This window comes from Gossypium raimondii, chromosome 4 (genome assembly GCF_025698545.1).
Source record: "Gossypium raimondii isolate GPD5lz chromosome 4, ASM2569854v1, whole genome shotgun sequence".
Classification (NCBI taxonomy): domain Eukaryota; kingdom Viridiplantae; phylum Streptophyta; class Magnoliopsida; order Malvales; family Malvaceae; genus Gossypium; species Gossypium raimondii.
The window spans coordinates 42,014,461-42,033,031 of NC_068568.1; the positions used below are offsets into that span (position 1 = coordinate 42,014,461).

General features: G+C 34.0%; 2 protein-coding genes across 2 annotated transcripts; both read right to left on the minus strand.

The window, feature by feature from the left end:
• Window positions 1-5,555: 5,555 nt before the first annotated feature.
• On the minus strand, window positions 5,556-7,838 carry LOC105780273 (bidirectional sugar transporter SWEET6b). Its single transcript, XM_012604500.2, has 6 exons — window positions 7,805-7,838; window positions 7,220-7,256; window positions 6,639-6,858; window positions 6,268-6,423; window positions 6,050-6,169; window positions 5,556-5,956 (listed from the first exon to the last, which is right to left on the minus strand). The coding sequence occupies exons 1-6, from the start codon at window positions 7,836-7,838 to the stop codon at window positions 5,810-5,812; spliced, it is 714 nt and encodes a 237-aa protein (XP_012459954.1). The 3' UTR covers window positions 5,556-5,809.
• A 4,791-nt stretch (window positions 7,839-12,629) lies between these two features.
• LOC105780271 (bidirectional sugar transporter SWEET4) lies at window positions 12,630-15,227 on the minus strand (the record flags this gene model as incomplete). Its single annotated transcript, XM_012604498.2, has 4 exons — window positions 12,630-13,346; window positions 13,607-13,726; window positions 14,665-14,826; window positions 14,931-15,227. Coding segments are annotated over 4 exons (738 nt in total), but the record flags the coding sequence as incomplete, so codon positions are not given.
• Between the last annotated feature and the right edge of the window lie 3,344 nt (window positions 15,228-18,571).

The window sequence follows — 18,571 nt, forward strand, 5'->3', positions numbered from 1 at the left end:
GCCAATGAGATACCGAAGAACACGTTTTACAACTTTTCAGTGTGTATCCAATGGATTGTTCATATATTGGCTAAGTTTTTTGACACAATAACAAAGATCAGGACGAGTGAGGCAGATATACTAAAGTGAGCCAACAATACTTCCGTAAAGATGTCTATCGGGAAACGGTGACCCATCAGTGGAAGATAGCAAGGGACTTTCAACCATAGGTGTTGGAGCAGGAGAAGCACCAAGAAGTCCAGCTGTAGATAGTAAATCTGTGATGAACTTGTGTTGTGTTAGGACAAGACCAGAAGAATTACGAGTAACTTCGATGCCAAGAAAGAAATTGAGATTACCAAGATCCTTTAAAGAAAACTCAGCATGCAACTGTTGCACAATATTAGAAATTTCACTAGGAGAACTTCCCGTAATAACGATGTCATGAACATAGGCCATAAGATATAGTTTTGAACAAGAAGAGAGCCGAACAAACAGGGATGAATCAGTCTTGGAGGGCTGAAAACCAAGGTTACCAATAAGAAAACTACAAAGAGTATTGAACCATGCTCTGGGAGTTTGATGTAACCCATATATGGCCTTCTTTAATTTACAAACGAGTTGAGTACCATTGCCATCAAAAATTTCAAAACCCAGTGGTTGAGTCATATAAATCTCTTCATCAAGGGAACCCTTAAGAAAGACATTATTTACATCTACTTGTCTTAAGGGCCAATTGTTCATCACTGCTAAAGTTATAACAGTACGGTAGTCGGACGAACAACCGGACTAAAAGTTTCGACAAAATCAGATCCAGCTTGTTGTGAGAAACCCTTTGCCACCAATCGAGCCTTGTACCGATCAATAGAGCCGTCTGACTTTTTCTTGAGTTTAAATAACCATTTACAACCCACTGCTCGTTTGTTAGGTGGTAGAGCGCATAAAGTTCAGGTCTCATTTGCCATCAAAGCACTTAACTCATCATGAACTGCTGCCTGCCAATGTGGAAACCTCATGACAACATGTATGTTAGTAGGGATAACATTGGAAGAATCGATTGCCTCCGTAAGGTATGTTTTTGGTTTGAAAATACCTGCTTTACTACTAGTGAGCATGGGGTGTTGATTAATACTGGGTTGGGGTAATAAAGATGAGCAAGACTTGGGATTATTGATAGGTGCAAATGGTGTAGGTGAATATAAGGGGCATAAAGGAGACGTTAAATTGGTGGATGGTGTTGTGGTGGGATCCATAGGAGTGGGAAGATTGGTGGGTGTTGTTGTGATGGGGGTAGAGATATGAGAATATATGTGGGATGATGATGAATTAAAGTTTGGAGTGGTAGGGTCCGCAACAGAGGGGTTGTGTGTAGGAGATAATGAAGGGTGAATAATGTGTGGGGGCTGTAAAAGGGTATTGGGAAAGGAATTAAGTGTATGTGGTGGTAAAGGGAACATGAGAGTAGAGTAATATATAGGTGACAGAGGTGGCAGATTTTTTTAAAGGGAAATTCATTTTCTGAAAAAGTTACATTGCCTGATATGATTGTTTTACCATCAGGGGTTAAGCATTTATAGCCTTTGTGAATGAGAGAGTACCTAAGAAATGTATAAGGGGTCGATTGAAAGTCTAATTTGTGGGAGTTATATGGTCTAAGGTTTGGAAAACAGAGGCAACCGAAAATATGAACAAAAGTATAATCAGGTTTTCGAATAAATAGTTTTTCATAAGGTGAAATATTACCGAGGGGTGCAGATGGCAACCGATTGATCAAAAAGACAGCACTACTAAAGGCATCGTACCAATACGATAAAGGCATAAAGGTATGAGCAAGAAGAGCAAGACCAGTGTCAACAATGTGTCTATGCTTGCGTTCAACCAATCTATTCTGAGCCAATGTATGAGAGAAAGAGAACCGATGAATAATGCCATGCTGCTGAGTATAAGAATTAAGAGCCTTAAATTCTCCTCCATTATCAGATTGAAGGGTTTTTAACTTACAACCAAGAAGCCTTTCAGCCTGACTATGAAAACTCATAAAGGCAGCCAAGACATCTGATTTATTCTTAAGAAAATAAACCTAAGTGTACCGAGTATAAGCATCCGTAAAGGCAACATAACAACGATACCCATTTGAAATCATTGGAGCTGGCCCCCATACATCCGTAACAACAAGGTCAAGAGGAGAATTATACATCGTATGAGATAGAGAAAATTGTAAATTATGTTCTTTTCCAAGATGACACGCAACACAGTTACTAAGTTCTTTATTGCCATGAATGGAAACATTACAATCATTTAAAGCTTTCTTTAGTATTGAGCTACATGGATGACCCAAATGTTGATGCCACAAGTCCAAAGAAGTACGAGTCTCAGCAGCACAACAGCGAGCAAAAAATTCAAATGAAAGAGCGAATGACGGTGTAGATGGCAATCGATACAGCCCATTGTGAATAAAACCTTGAAGAAGTACATCACTTGTCTTCAAATCACGAACAAGACAATGATTAGGATGAAATTCAAAAGCGACATTATTTTCTCTTGTAAACTTTGACACAGATGAAAAATTTTTTGTTATTCCGGGAACATGAAGAAGAGAGTTCATATAAAGTGGACGAGTAGAAGACAAGAATGACGACTAACCAACATAAGATATAGGTAAAGAATTTCCATTACCAACAAACACTTTACCTGAACCAAGGTAAGGAACACTAGAGGTTAAAGAAGTCTCGAAATTTGTCAAGTGATGAGTGGCACCAGAATTAGGATACCAAGCATTATCATCTAGGAGAGCTGGAGTTGCAATATGCGCTTGAGGAGTTTGAGAAACTGATCCTGTGGAAGCATTTGAAGTCCCAAAAATAGTAGTAGCACTTGGTCTTAAGATAGTAGCACCAATAGGCCAAGATGAAACAAATGGATTCTGACTAGTTTGTGGAAGAAGTCCCGTATTCCAATGTGTATTTGGACTAGGTGTCATGGTGGACCCAATTAATCCTGTGTGCATCAGGGTAGTTGTATTATAAGGACCAGTAGTAGCCCAAGATGAAGCATAACCACCCAAAGGAGATGGAGAGGCACACATGCTGTACATAGCTTGAACCGGCAGAGAAGTGGACATTTATACAACAGATGGTGGTGATGGAAATGGTCGAGAAGTATTTCCTTTAAAGGATGGATCAAACCTATGGTAACATTGGTCAACAGTAAAAGTTGACATTGAAGACGAGATGACGATCGACCCCTCCCTCTACCTCGAGAACCTCCACCAGATGACGATCTGTAACTTGGAAAAGAAGACGGCGAAGAGGCAGTAAAAGTAGTATTAGACTCAAAAATATTAGCTAATGGAGGAAATTCAGTTACCATAGATTGTTACGGGATTCAGTATCAAGTAACATTGTAGAAATAGCATGAACTGTGGTCGGTGTGGGAGTGGCAGAAATAATAGTGATAATAGAGTCAAATTCAGAGGGAAGTCCATTGAGAATGGCTGTGACTTGTTCAGGTTCACTTATAGCCTCCCCACAACTTGCAAGTTGCTGGCAAATAATCTTGATTTTCATAAGGTAGTCCTGCATTGCTAGATCCTATTTTTTTCAGAGTGTAATAGCCGACGGTAATGCATGAGCAGTGATGTAGTTTTGCTTCCAAAGAGAGTTGTGAGAGCACTCCAGATTTGGGAGGCGGAATCAATACCAATTAGATGAGGGAGAATAGTAGGGCCAACAGAAGAGAGCAGCCAAGAGGCAAGAGCGCTGTCCTGCTGCTCATACACTTCAAAGGCAGGGTTGATCTTGACACTCTCAGATGAATCCATAACAACCCGAGGCGGTGGCTCAATCGAACCATCAAGATACCGCTGAAGTTTGAAAGATTTAACAGCAAGAAGAATCTGCTGTTTCCAAAAAAGAAAATTTGTATCATCCAAAATGAGAGTAAGTTTTTTAGAGAACATCTTACTGCCAGAAGAAGAATCAGTAAAGGTTGAAGAAGAACCATCATCCACCACCAACGATGGTGGGTCAGATGGAGGAGAGGAAGGCATTGAAAACCTGCTTAGATACCAAATCAGAAATTAAATAATTGACATAAAAATGGAGAAGAAGATGACTGAAAATATGATTCTTTTTGTGTATTAACATAACACAAACATTACAAACAGTAATAGATTTATACAAAAAGATAGTAGAGAGAAACCATGATACGTGTTAACTAATCATTGACAAAGGTTGTTAAGAAATGTGCTGATGACAGCTCATTGAGTTGGTTGAGATAAAATCACACATGTTAATCTTTTGATGATGCAGCAATTTCATGGTATTGAGAAATTCTGTTGTAGTATAATATTTGACACTCTCCTCATGAATCAACTACCTATAGCTCATTTTTGAAGTGAATGATGTAGAAATTGTCTTCTTTTCCTACAATAGTAATTCTCCCCTTCAGGTTCCATGGTTTCATTGATCAATCTTGTTTTTGGCTTGCTCATACTAAATACCAAGATCCGTCATCGGTTTGAGCTATGAAGAGAGTCAATTATTATTTTTATTAATATTGAAAAATTCAATTTGAACTCATAAATAATATTTGTTTTTTTACAAAGTTTCATTCAAAAAATTTGACTAATTTGTTTTAATTTGAATTTAAATATGAAATTTATTCAAGTTTAAAACGTTAGTATTTTAGAATTCATCAATTTGAAAAGTTAACCTTTGTAATTGATTTGTTTGGAAAAATTAGGTTTGAGGAATCTTATAAATTAGAAAATAACTATAAAAGAAGAGATATATTAAAATGGATTCAATATGGATATCATTATAGTTGTAAAACTTTATTGATAGTTTTAATAAAATAAAAATTTCAAAATATAATTAGAATTAAATAAAAATAAATTTTAAAATTTTTTATCTTATAGTGTGACCATGTGAATTAAATTCAATAAAATTGAGGAATTTAAAAAAACATATTTAAGTGGATCTTGAAAAGGAAAATTGAACTCCTAAAATCCTATATTGAAATTACTCATTAAATTTAAAATTTTCCAATATATTTACTCAAATTTTCTTCAAATCTCTCACCTAAAACACCTAATTTTCTTTAAATAATGATGATTATTTTGATTATTGTATATAATTAATAATCAGATCAGATTTGAAAAAGAAACCATTTGGAAGCTGATATGATTTTTTTATTTAAGTCTTCTTTTTATTAATATGTCCAAGTCTTCCAAAAATAGCAAGTTCCAATGAAAGACCCAATGGCTTGAAATTTTGACATTGCCCATATTATGAATTACTCAACATAAAACATTGCGTGTGCAAAAATGGAAAGCTATCTTTTTGGTACATGAAAAGGAAAAAGATATTAACCATAAATAATATATTGCATATTTCGATTTTTAACCAAAAAGAAATCTCTCCCTTTAAATAAAATTTAATGCAATGTATATGCATTATAAAAAATAAAATAAATTTATAATTTTTTTTACCAAAATATTGAGGCAGATATCAGCATTCGAATTTTTAATGGACCAATCGAGCATGAGAATTGGCAAAAATCATAAGAGGAAATAGAAAAAATAGGGCAATTCCAAATTATATGAAAAATATCCAAATAAAGCATATGAAAAGAAAAGAAAAGAAAAGAATTAAACCTAATCCATTACCAATAGGCAAGGTAACCAAGTCATAAAGCATAAACCAAAACTTAGAAATCCTCTGGACTACTTGAAAACTAAAAAAAAATAATAATAAAAAAAAGAAGCAAAATTGAAAATTAAAGTTTTTGTTCCCTTTGGAACTCAAAATAGAAAGGGGCTTTAAAGTTTTCAGGCTGCTCCCGTGGGGTGATTAGAGAGCTGAACCTCTGATTGCTTCTTCGCTCCCTCTTTACTATTCTTCTCCCCATAGAAGTAAAAGTAACAATATAAACCCAGCTGAATCACACCAAATATTGCTCCTAGCCCATTGCTTACCTACAAACATCCACAATACTCACATTATTAATTTAATTAATTAGTTAATTAATTATTAGTATCATCATTATTATTTTAGTTTTAACTTATTACCAGGAGGAAGAGATCAAATGGTATGAGGCCATAGATGGTCCAACAGATGCCATTAGATAAGCCTGCGACTGAGAGCCAGAATGGCATATACTCCACACTTTTTGTAGTGATAACTTTTTTCTGTTAATACAATGCCCAAAATCAAAGACGGTTAAATATGTTTTCCACCATGCATATATCTGATTATGGATATGAATATTTAAAAAGAAGATTTTTACCCAGATGCCTAGAGGTGCAGCATACATAATGATGTTAAAAACATCAGCTATAATTCCAACGAAAAGAGATCTGTGTTTGTCGAAGCAGAGCATTGCAATGAGAACAACGGCTACTGTCAATGCTGCTTCAGCCAAGAGGATATGAGCAACACGAAGCTGAAATAACAATAAAAAAAACACAATATTTAAAACCCCAAAACCACATACCAAATATTGATGCGTAAGTTCAATCTAACAAATGTTCTCATCCTAAAATTCTACCAATAATGATGCCTACGTTCAATCTTTATACATACATACGGTGAATTTGATAAAATAGAAAAGAATGTAAAGGCCAATAAGCATGCAAATTAAGGTTCATGTATAATTACCCTTTTCTTCCGATCATTAGCATAAACCACGTATACGGTTAAGTAGAGCAACTCAATGACAAGGCCAACGCTGTTGATGGTCAAGACTAGAATGTTGTCTTTTTTAACAATGGGAAGACCATAAAACATCCAGAAAATACAGTTCAGAACTGTGCACAAATACGGGTATGGCTGAAACTCCTCAACTGCCTTGTTCTTATAAATTCGGAAAAAAGTTGGCCTATTAACATTTATTCCCAAAAACCAACAATTGTCAGTGAGAATTTTGAACCAAAAGAAAAAGTTATGAAAAAGAAAAACTTCATTATATATATTCACATATTCAAGAAAAAAACTCAATTTATAGGTATATTTATATAATCATTTATCATTCTATATATACAACACCTGGAAAAGGAATAAGAGATTTAAGTCTATAATACTTTTAGAATTATAGTAATAAATTTACTACGGACCAGAAAAGGAAATTTGTTAAGCTTTTTTTTTACCAGCTATTCGTTAAGCTTTTAATTAGGTAAATCTAAAATAAAAAAAATAAAATAATAAATTCATAGCAAGATAATTAGACAGAAGATGAGTACACTGGCGAGAGGAAGAGGCCGAAGGAGATGACATTCCCTGCAAAACAATATATAAATATATAAATAAACCAAACAACGTCAAACAGAAAAAAGAAAACCTCTCCAGTCTTCGATCTTCATAGAATCGTAGATTCATTAATAATGTAAAAACTTAACATGATAAACATTTAAGTTCATATTTACTTAATGAAAAGCTGAAAAGAATTTTGAAAACTCTTATCAAAGCTTTTAAACTCCAGTAAATCTAAACGCATTAACGTCAACTCATCGCTTAATTATCATGATGAAATTCAACAAAAAAGCAATTAAAACCTCTAAAATCTCCAAAACTTAACCTCATGAGCACTAAAGAACACTAAAGTTCATATTTAGTTAATGAAAAACTGAAAAGAAGTTTGAAAACTATATTGGCTTATCGAACGAAAAAAAAAAAAGGAAAACGATTAACAAAACATCGATCGCTGTTGATCAAAGCTTCAAAACATCTTCAAAGCTTCTAATCACGATCAAAATCAACACACACAAAAAAAAAAACTATTCAAAACCTCTAAAAGCTCCAAAACTCAACAGAGAAACATAAATTACCAATAATGCCAACGACATTGCGAGCAAGTCCCATCTTCGAAGGCTTAAGCAGTAACGAGAGAAAAGGAGAGGATGAAGGATGAAGGATGAAGGATGAAACAGATTTGAAAGTTATATATAAAGGAAGAGATAGAGAAGGATTTTGAGTTGGAGTAGAAATCCGCGTAGATAAGATTTTACCCTTTTAAACTAAAATTCCTTTTTTGAAACACGAAATTTTAATTATCCACTAATCCTAATTAAATTCTAATTCCTTTATAAAATTTGGTACTATTTTTTGTGCATGCAAATTGCATGGCGTCGTGGCTTTGGATAATTGGGGAGAACTGGGGAAGCAAGACGCGGCGTTTAAATCGTTTGTGTGTTTGTTGTTACGGAGGATATTAATTCGGTGTTGGATTTCATCTAAATTACGACTGCTGCCATTACCTGAATATCAATGTATTCTTATTAAATCGAGAAGATTTTCGTCTTTCCAAATTTCCATTTAGCCAATACAATTTTGCCATGTCAGCTTCAGTTAAGATTTTACAAATTATTCAATTTTATTCAAATATAAATTTTAAAATTTTTGATCAATATTCAAACCGGTTTGACTCAGTTTGAATTACTAATTAAATAATAAATATTAATTTAAATAAACAGATTTTTTGGATTGAGCATTTATAAGTTCAATTAACTCAAAATTTCAACATTAATCACCTTCAATTACTGTAATTGGTCTATCACAATATTAAATTTGATAGAATATATCCAATCTATAATTAATACATATATAATCCTTTTCACTGTCTGTCTTATCCATAGTGGGTACTAATTAAGTTATTAAATAATTAAAACATCTTTATTTTACCAAATTAAGCAATTCATATTTTGAGGTATAATTATTTTTATATGAAATAAAAAAAATACATGGGACTTAATTCGACACGTCATAACATTTACTTAGTGTCGATTATAAGTAAATATATTACATAAATTTTTTACCCGCATCAACGGTATGCTATGAACTAATATCACAAATAGATTTTATATTATGATTAGATAATTAAATTGAATACGAAACAGATCTAATCTTTTTATATTAAAAATAGGATAAATTCACATGATTTTGGTTAATTTTCTTTTTTACAATTGAACCATGAAAATTACAGCATAGTAATTAACTTACAACATTTTGATCCCTCGATTGTTAAAAGTGGTGACAAACTTAATAGAGAAATCAAGTGGCATGTTAAGTTTTCCACATAAGCACAAAGTATCATTCGTCTGTTATCATAAAATAAGAAACTAGAAAATTAAATTTAAAATTAACCCTTTCTAAGACCAAAACCCTAAAATTGGCGGCCTTCAGCTTATTTGTTTCTTTCTAGACACAACAACAATGAAGCCAAGGAAAAAGAAGAGGCCGACAAAGAAGGAAGGAGGAGGAAAAAATGGTGTTACCCGATTTCATCCGGTATGCTTTTTGTGTGGAAATTTGATTGATTTAAGAATGTCATGGTCTAATGATAACCCAAGCAGAAGATTTTTTTTTTTTTTTTTGAGAAAACTTCGGCCACCAATTTTGTAATTCATGTAGGTTTTTTAATTATGATCCGCCCATGACACCTCGTGCAAGAGTTGTGCTGCTTGGGCTGTTAAGAAAAATTAGAACAATGGAGATGGAGAGAAGGAAGGTGTGGATAATGTGATTATTTGCTTTGGTTGCTACGTTGATGTTAGTTTGGATGATGAAGTGAAGTTTTTGGGAGAAAAATGAGATTGAATAGTCCTATTGGTTTGTGGAGTAAGGTTTATCTTGTATTAGTTTGGCTTCTTAGTGTAGGTTTAGAGAGGTTAGGGTTGCTTTTTTGTAAACGAAGGTGAACCAAATGTAATATGGGTTGTGATGGGATTTTGAGATGAAATTTAGAATATAAAAATCAGTTTCAAAAGTATGGAATTGAGAATCCATGGTTGAGCTCAATGTTGTTATTTTTTCAAGTTCCAAATTAAATATTAATTAGAAGGATAGTTTATTATTTTATTGTTGAGGGAAGTTGGGTCTTCGACCTTCCATGGAAGGTATTGTCCTATTAAGGGATTTTATCTCTTTATTCCAAGTAGAACCTAAAGAATTTATGAAGTTGGGGAGTACCTCGATTGATGTAGATAGAATGCATAATTAATACTTCTAATAATACTCACACCTCTCTAATGAATTTACAGGCCGTATCTATATCAACTGAGGCACTCCTAATTCTGTGAACCCTTTCGGCTCTCCTCGAAGTAGGGGGATAAAATATCTGAATGGGACAATATATTTCTTCGAGGGTCTAAGACCCAACTCCCCTCCACATGTATGAAGCGAAAATATTGTAAAAAGGATACATAATAAGTGTTTCATCGTCTATCAAGTTGCAACATGAAAGTTTGTAAGAATATAAGCGTCTAATATTATTGGAAGAAGGTACAAAATTAGTGTTCAACTTGCAGAAAATAAGAAATTTCATTCCATTGAATATGGTAAGTACTTACAAAATCGATGTTTCATACTGTAAACTTCAATTTACTTAATGACTATTCTACAACTTCACTAACCAACCAAAAGCTGATACAAAAAACTGCCCTGCTTAATAAGCTGCCAAAAAATACCTAAACTGGTCATCTGTAAAATCAACAACTATAAAAAAGTTGACACAAAATTAAACTAGAAATTACAGCCAATGCAACATATACTGTTTCTGTACCATGTGTGTCTTGTGTAGCAAAAACATATGGTCAACAGACAGTCAAATATAAGAGCATTTATCAGGTCTGAAACAATCAATGCTCAAAAAACATACAAAATATATTCAAGTATCTTCAATCAGTCTTTGGCCTCTTTGCACTAAGTGAGTCTTCTGTAGTAGGGTTGGAGACAAAAAAAACTTTCTTGACTTCGGATCCATCTAACAATAGTAATAGATGGATGTTAGATTTGGTTGTTGGTGTTAGGATCTAGTGCTTAGTGCAATTTTTTTTTTGTTAATGTTAATTAGATTGATTTAATAAAATTTTATCGTTCACGTTAAGATCATTCGTATTTGTTTTTGATGATTTTTGCACATAAAGCAAAATGTATAAAACAATATTGGTTCGTTGGTTATCTAACGTTTAACTAATATTAAATTGCACTATATGACCAAGTCACAATGTGAGAAGATAACTTATATTAGTAAGCAATTTAAATGGTTCGTTTTCTAATAAATCGAAATTGAGCAAATCAATTAAATGACTATTATGTCGTCTATCAAGTCTAAATGAGTATCAGAACGAATGACTCCCATAAATAAAAACATAGGTGTGATTATCTGGACTGACAAGACATTGAACATGACCCAAATAGAAGAAATCTTAGATTTGTTTGTAGACTTATTCACTTATGACATTCATAGTGTGGCTTATCTCAATATTGAGTAAGTGACTGATTATGCGTGACTCGTATACTTTGATGTACGAAAAGCTTGAGATCAATTGATAATAGAGCCAAAAGCTGGTGCATTGGGTATAAGACTTCTACATGGCATGACCTCATTTAGAATAGTGGAGTTCATAGCCCAATAAAGGGTAAATAATATCCTCTTATAGGTATTACATAGATGGAAAAATAATATGGTCATAGGTCGTTTGTTTTAGGAAAAATTATTAAATTTCTATTTGTTAGTAACCAATTTTTTCATGAAGTAAGATGTAATGGTTATCATGAGATAAAATAGGATTATATTAGGTGAACGAATTTAACCTAAAGAGATTAATGATATCCTATACGAGTAACACACATATGACAATGTCAGTTGATGAGCACTTAATGAGTTGCTTTCGTAATAATATATATTGAGGAGAGTTTAGTCATGACACTTTTAATGGATTGACTCATTGACTAAATGATGTTGTAAATTAATAGACAAAAAGTCGAAACTTAATTAGAAATTATTTGAGCCCTAATTATATATATTCAATCAATACCTTTGCTAACTCGGTATAACTCTTGACGGTTTGCATTTGAAATGATACTATGAATAAATGAAAACGATGAATCAGAGAAATAGATCGCATATATCATATCTACAGTGAGTGTTTTCTCACTACGAACAAGAGATGACTTGGATGTTAATTTTTTTTAAATTATTATTTAATTGATTGCAATTAATTAATTGAAGTCCGAAGTGAAAATTAAATTAAATAGTTTAAAAGATTAAAGAAAAACATATACTTGTACAATACATGGATAAGGCACAATAAGCCCAATATACATGGAAGTGTGCTGTCGCCCGCCCCTATTAGTCCTGGTAGGACTATGTGTTTTTTAATAAAATATTATTATTTGGTTTCTTCTTGTTCAGCTAAAATTGTTGTGTTTTTTCTCTATAAATAGAGACTATGAGTTAGGTCAAATAAAACGACACAAAGCATTGTTACTTTGTCAAATTTTAGTGAGATTTATTCTACAAATAAATTTTATTTTTGAGAGAGTTTGCTCTAAGTTTTTAGCCCATAAAGAGATATTGATCTTCCCCACTTGAATATTGATAGAGTTTTCATTGTGTTTCTTGGTCTAGAAATTTAGAGCCTATACTCTAAACAAACCTAAAGTTCAAGAATAATAGAAAAGAACGTGTTGTAGAAAGTCAAGAAAATAATTTAAACGACTTATTTTAAAACATAAATAAAAATTTAATAAAAAACTTATTATTATAAATATCACAACTACACGATTTGAAAAAAAAAAATAGTATACAACAAAATCTCTTTATAAACGGAATTTTCCCAACATATGCTTCTAGCTTGGAAAGACCTTGAAGATTGAGGACCTGTCGCAGCAGATGAAAATAGTTACTATAAATAGCTTTCATGGCATATGCAAATTAAAATGTGATGCATTAGAAAATTAATGCATAGTCAGAACCTGATTCAATCATATATTCTCTTGTTGTAGCATTTCTTCCCATCTTTTTTTGCTGACTTTACCAGTAGTAAATTCATCAGCTTCCTTCTTCCTATTTTTATTAGGCCTCCCTGGTGGTCTTCTTCTTCTTAATGCAGGAGGCAATATTGGCTCAATGTCTTCAACTGGAGCCTATTGCTTTGAACCTTTAATAGGGCTTATGAAGTAAGAAAGAGGCATATTTCAGAGACTAATTTTGAATATAAGCATATATCTTCTACAGCCGTACGTTCAGCTTGCCACCAAAGAACTCGGACGAAATTTTTATCTTTTCTATTTCTATTTAAAAAAAGGAAAAAGAAAAATCCTCTAAAAACACTATGAAAATCTTTACATGCATATTCGTGTTAATTTACTTGGAAAATATTTAAGAGTCCTTTTTTTGCCTTTTGACACACATATATATATAAACGATCAAACTGTTGGTCTAGACGGTCCATTGCCGCCGGAGAGTTGAAGCTCAGATGGCTCGACGACGCCGTTTTCATCATCGTCTTTTGGGGTAGACTTGAAGTAGCAAGCATACAGAATCAACTGTATTGCTCCAGATAGTGCCCCCAATCCATTTCCAATCTACATCATCAACCAAACATATTAAAATTTAATAAAACAATATGCTTCACCTATTTTTTCTTTTTAAAATACATTTTATTACACTCAAATAAATTGTTATTATTATTTTATTTATGCCTAAATAAATTCATCATAAAAAAGTCTAAAATGCTTTTTGACCCATAAATTAGAAGTCGATAACTTAATATGTAAAAGAAAAGAAAAATCTCAAAATAAATTCATATATATTTTTGAGGTTATTTTGGCTTATATATTCTTACCAATATATAGAGATCAAAGCGAATGAGTGCATATGTGACCCAAATAACTCCATTAAGAAAGTTGGCTAATGAGAGGTAAAATGGCATGTATTTTACACTCTTTGTTTTAATCACCTTCCTCTGTAAAATTAATAAACATATATATTATATTAAATTGAAAAAAAACTCAAAATATAACTTAATTATTTCCCGAGGGATCAATTTATTAATTTAGGGATAAAATCTAAATTATCATTCATAATGTATCAAAGTTATTTTCTAAATTTGTAAGTGCAATCCAAAATTGTAATTATTTGATAGATCACAAGTAGGCTGAGAGTGTGAGAAATATCATTTTATTTTTATTTTTTACTACATTTTATAAAACACTTGTCACACCTTAAATTTACTTATGAGTCTAAAATATTTGATAAATTATGTATGTGATAATTATTAAAATGATATTTATAAAGGGTGAGCATTTGATGCATTAACAATGTATTTATTTTTTATTTCACAAGCAGCATTAAAAAATTGATATGTGCCTTTTTTTAATATTTTACTATATTCCTATAAGACACTTATCAACTCCTTAATCCTATTTATGTAGTCTAAAATTCCATTACCAATGTACCAAATAATTTCCTATTTATAAAAGAGAAATGCAATTGGCACGCTATGTCTCTTCTTTTATGTTTAATAAATATTAAAAATACTTTTGATACACTGGTAGTGGAAAGTTTTAATTTCACAAGTGGGATTTAGGATTTTTTCATGTGCCTTTAAATTGTGTTTTAAAAATTTTAAAATAAATAATACGTGTGACAAAATTTAAGTTGTACTTATGGAATTAAAAATTATTCCAAATAATTACCCATATTCTAAAATATATAGTTAATAAATAAATTTTAACCGAGATATAAGCATGTATAAATGGATTCTAATTTTATTTTTATTTTTACTAGTATGGTAAATATGATTATCATCCAAATAGTCTAAATTTAGACCCTATGACCCATTAATTAAAAGCAAATAATATAGGAAAAAGAAGGGAAAAGATAAAAAGAAAAATGACATACCATAACGGTAAGAGGTGAAGCATACATTAATACTCCAAATATGACACAAAGAATTCCAACAAGGTCCGATCTTTGGGCATGGGTTTTGCGCAATGTCAACGTGCATGCGGCTACAACACCCAAAAATAAAATCTCTAGGGCAAGCCATCCAATAACCTTGGCCTGCAATTTCAATTTTATATATAAAATTCAATTCATGAACACATGTGTAGGAATGATGTATGAAAGAAAAGGTTAGAAAATGGGTGGGAAAGTGAGGTACTTACTCGGCCTTTATTGGGGGCATAAAGGAAGAAAATGGAGAGATAAATGAGCTCCATTGCAAGTCCAATGCTATTAATGGTGACAACAAGGATGCTATCGGGATGAACCATTGGTAAGCCGTAGAATATCCACAACATGCAATTCATTGCAGTTGCTATGTAAGGATCTGGCTTGAATTCCTCCACTGCCATCTTCTTGTATATCTTCACAAATGTTGGTCTGTCATAAATAAAATATAATCCATAACGAAACTCCCCTCTCTCTCTCTCTACCCCTGTGGCTAAATTATATGAAGAGAAAAAAAATCAAAAGACTGTACAAGTGGGTCGTGAAGAACTAAGGGGGTGAAACACCTAGAACATTCCTTTACTCCAAAACATTGGGCTTATCTCAACTTGTGGGTTTCATAAGGACAGCAAACAAAGACTACTTATTAATTATTTTGTAAAAGGAATTAAAGTATTCTTATTTTCCACATTTTCAAGAGTTTTCATGCAAATATAAACAATACAAAAAAAAATGAAAAAAGGGTTTTGAGAGAGAGATTTTACAGTGGTGATGCAAATAGGAAGAATGAGATAACATTTCCTGCAAAACAAAACATCACAAATAGGATTCGGAATACTAAACTCCAATAGGATAAACATTAATCACTAAAGAAGAAGAGTTTTAAGATCGGAAAGAACTTACCAATGATCCCTACGATAGTTCTTGCAGTATCAGCACTAACCATCTTTCAAGCTTTACTTGGTAAGAAGGAGCAAAAAATGAAGAGCCCGAAACAAAGAATATCAGAATATGTCTTAAATGAGAAGTTAATTTGCCTCTACCGACTTATATATATGGCTGGTTAGGAACTAAATTGGATTATCATGTAATGATAAAGCAGCCAGTTAAATGCTTACACATCATGTCATTGCCTACTATGGGCAACGTGGTAAGCTACTGAAAATGGGTCTGAGTGGATAAAATGGTGAAAGAATGCAATTTGAGTTCAATTTTTCTTTCTCAAGAAAAAAAGAGTGGTCAAATGAGTATATTTCATTCCCGGAAAAGTTGGGGGCAATTTACTAAAAAAAAGTTTAATTTTTTTAAATTTATCGAAATGGGCCCTTTTTCTCGAAATCACGTCCACGTCAGCGCGATGTCAAGGTACGTGCCAGCAAATCGCGGCAACGTCAGCTCGCTTTGCTGACATGGTAACAAATCGCGCTTCAGAGGACGTGATTTGTGTCCACGTCGACAAAAGCTACCGACGTGGCCGCTGATTTGCCCTCATACGTGAATAAAGGTAACGGTCAAAAAATTGACCGTTACCCCCCCAACGGTAAAAAAAAACTATAAATACCCCCACCTTTTTTTTTTCACAAACTAATCCTCTCTCAAATTCCCTCTCAATTTCTTCTAAATTTCCTCTCAATTTGCTCTCAAATTCCTTCAAAATTTCTCTCAAATCCATATTTATTTTCAATTTGCTCTCAAGTTCCTCTTAAATTTCTCATAAATCCTTATTTTTAAATAATTTTTATTTTTTTTAAATTTTTTTAAACCGTAAAAATTTGTACGATTTCAGCAATGGCCGGAGAATTGACTCGTCTTGATAAGCATCACATATCGGTGGAACAAATGAAAATGGTAAGCGTTAAATTTAATTTTTAAATATTATTTAAGAATTTTTTATTTATGCATTTTTAGATAATTATTAAGTTATTATTTGTTATAAAAGTCTGTAGATCGGATAATGCAATATCCGGAATATGCATGCTCCTCCATCACCGTTGGTAGAGAACTACCTGCGGGAAGCGGGTTTTTGGCACATGGCGACGGTAGGTCGGGGATGCAAGATGGACCCGAAACTAATCAGTGCGTTGATCGAGAGGTGGAGACCCGAGACGCACACATTCCATCTTCCATGTGGAGAGTGCACTATCATTTTGGAAGATGTCAGTCTGCAATTGGGATTGCCAGTGGAGGGGTACCCAGTCACCGGGTCTGCCCAATCTAGCGATTGGCTTGCGGTGTGCTACGAGCTTTTGGGCACTATTCCGGAGAAAATGGAGGGAGGTAAGATCGAGAAGGGCTGGTTACGAGACACATTTCCGGATCCGGATGAAGATTCAACCGAAATAGAAAGAATTCGATATGCTCGGGCATACATTCTTCAGCTAATTAGAGGTTATCTGATGCCCGACTTGTCAAAGAGCCGCGTACATCTAAGATGGCTGCTGAAACTCGTTGATTTTAAAGCAGCTGGTGAACTGAGTTGGAGGTCTGCCGTCTTGGCAACGTTATATAGGGAGATGTGCGAGGCGACGCGACCGAGGAAAGCAAAAATTGGAGGTTGCTTGTCCCTATTGTAGTCATGGGCACGGTTTCGTTTTCCATTTCAACGTCCTCGAGTGGACCACCCATATACATTCCTACTGATAACGAGATAAATTTTATATTAGATTTTACAATTATTATATAGATTTTTAAAAATAAAAGTATGCTAAAAATTTATTTAATTAGGTGGAACCATCTGGCAAGTCATGCTCGATTACCTACCTCTCTTGAAGATATATGGCTTCTATTAGACCAACAGTCAGAAGCACATGTAAGTATTAAATAAAATTGATATTTCCATCATTCGCTAGTCGATTGGTATTTAGTATTTAGTATTATGTATATAACTAATATTTTTATCATGTTCATATAGTTTCAATGGACATCGTACAAGGATCCGGCAATTTGGGCAGTAATTCCAGAAGAGTTCTTACAAAATCCAAACGCTTGGCAGGCGAAAGTCGCGTTGATCAACTACGCGACCTGGGAGATGCACTAGTCAGACAGGGTGTTACGGCAGTTTAGATGTAGACAACCGATTCCCGTGGAACCTGAAGTGTTTGACAATCACCACAAAATACGGATTGGCCGAGATTCTGGTCCGAGTACGTCCAAATGTGGGAAGATCGGTATGACTATATACGTAGTATGGAACCGATCATCATTTCGGAGTTAGCGTGCGTGCCGGAATACATGTCATGGTTTAGGATCTATGGCAAGCCGTATTTACTATCGCCAGAGGAGAGGCAGCGACAATTACGTGTCCAAAGGGAAAGACGCGGTCTTTTAAATCCAAGACGACAGGACGATGACGCTGGCCCTTCAACGACACCCAGACATTCACCCGGCCCAACGAGAGCACCGACACAGTCACCCGACCCAGCAGTTCAACCAATGATACCTACGCAACCGCCTTTTCAGATGACGCCAGGTGCATTTCCTAACCCTTTTATGTATCCTAACCCTTATATGTTTCCTTTTTCGAGTCCTACGGCAGGTTGGAGCCAATGGCCCGGTTCAGTTCCATTTCCTGTTACGCCAAGTGGACCATCGATGTATAGGCCAGCGACGCATGAGGGATCGCAAGAGGGGCCGTCGAGGAGCTCTTCTTTTTACCAATCCCCACCGCCGTAGGGATTTCAAACACCGTCGCCGTTGGTGATGCAAACACCTCCACATTCACAATTCTATCAAGGTGGCTCATCGTCCCAACTCCGACAACCAGATGCCCTATTGGAAGAACCAGAATCCCCGCCGAAAGAACCACAACCGCCGCCAGAGGCTGGACAAAGGAGGAATCCAGTACGTAACCATCGAC

Bases quoted from the DNA above. Each gene is read 5' to 3' on its own strand.
- LOC105780273 (XM_012604500.2), bottom strand. From the start codon at position 7,838: ATGGGACTTGCTCGCAATGTCGTTGGCATTATTG. The intron at 6,859-7,219 runs GTACTCATCTTC...AAATGTTAATAG, and splicing joins GGCCTCTTCCTCTCGCCAGT to GCCAACTTTTTTCCGAATTT. The intron at 6,170-6,267 runs GTAAAAATCTTC...TTGTATTAACAG, and splicing joins CTGCACCTCTAGGCATCTGG to AAAAAAGTTATCACTACAAA.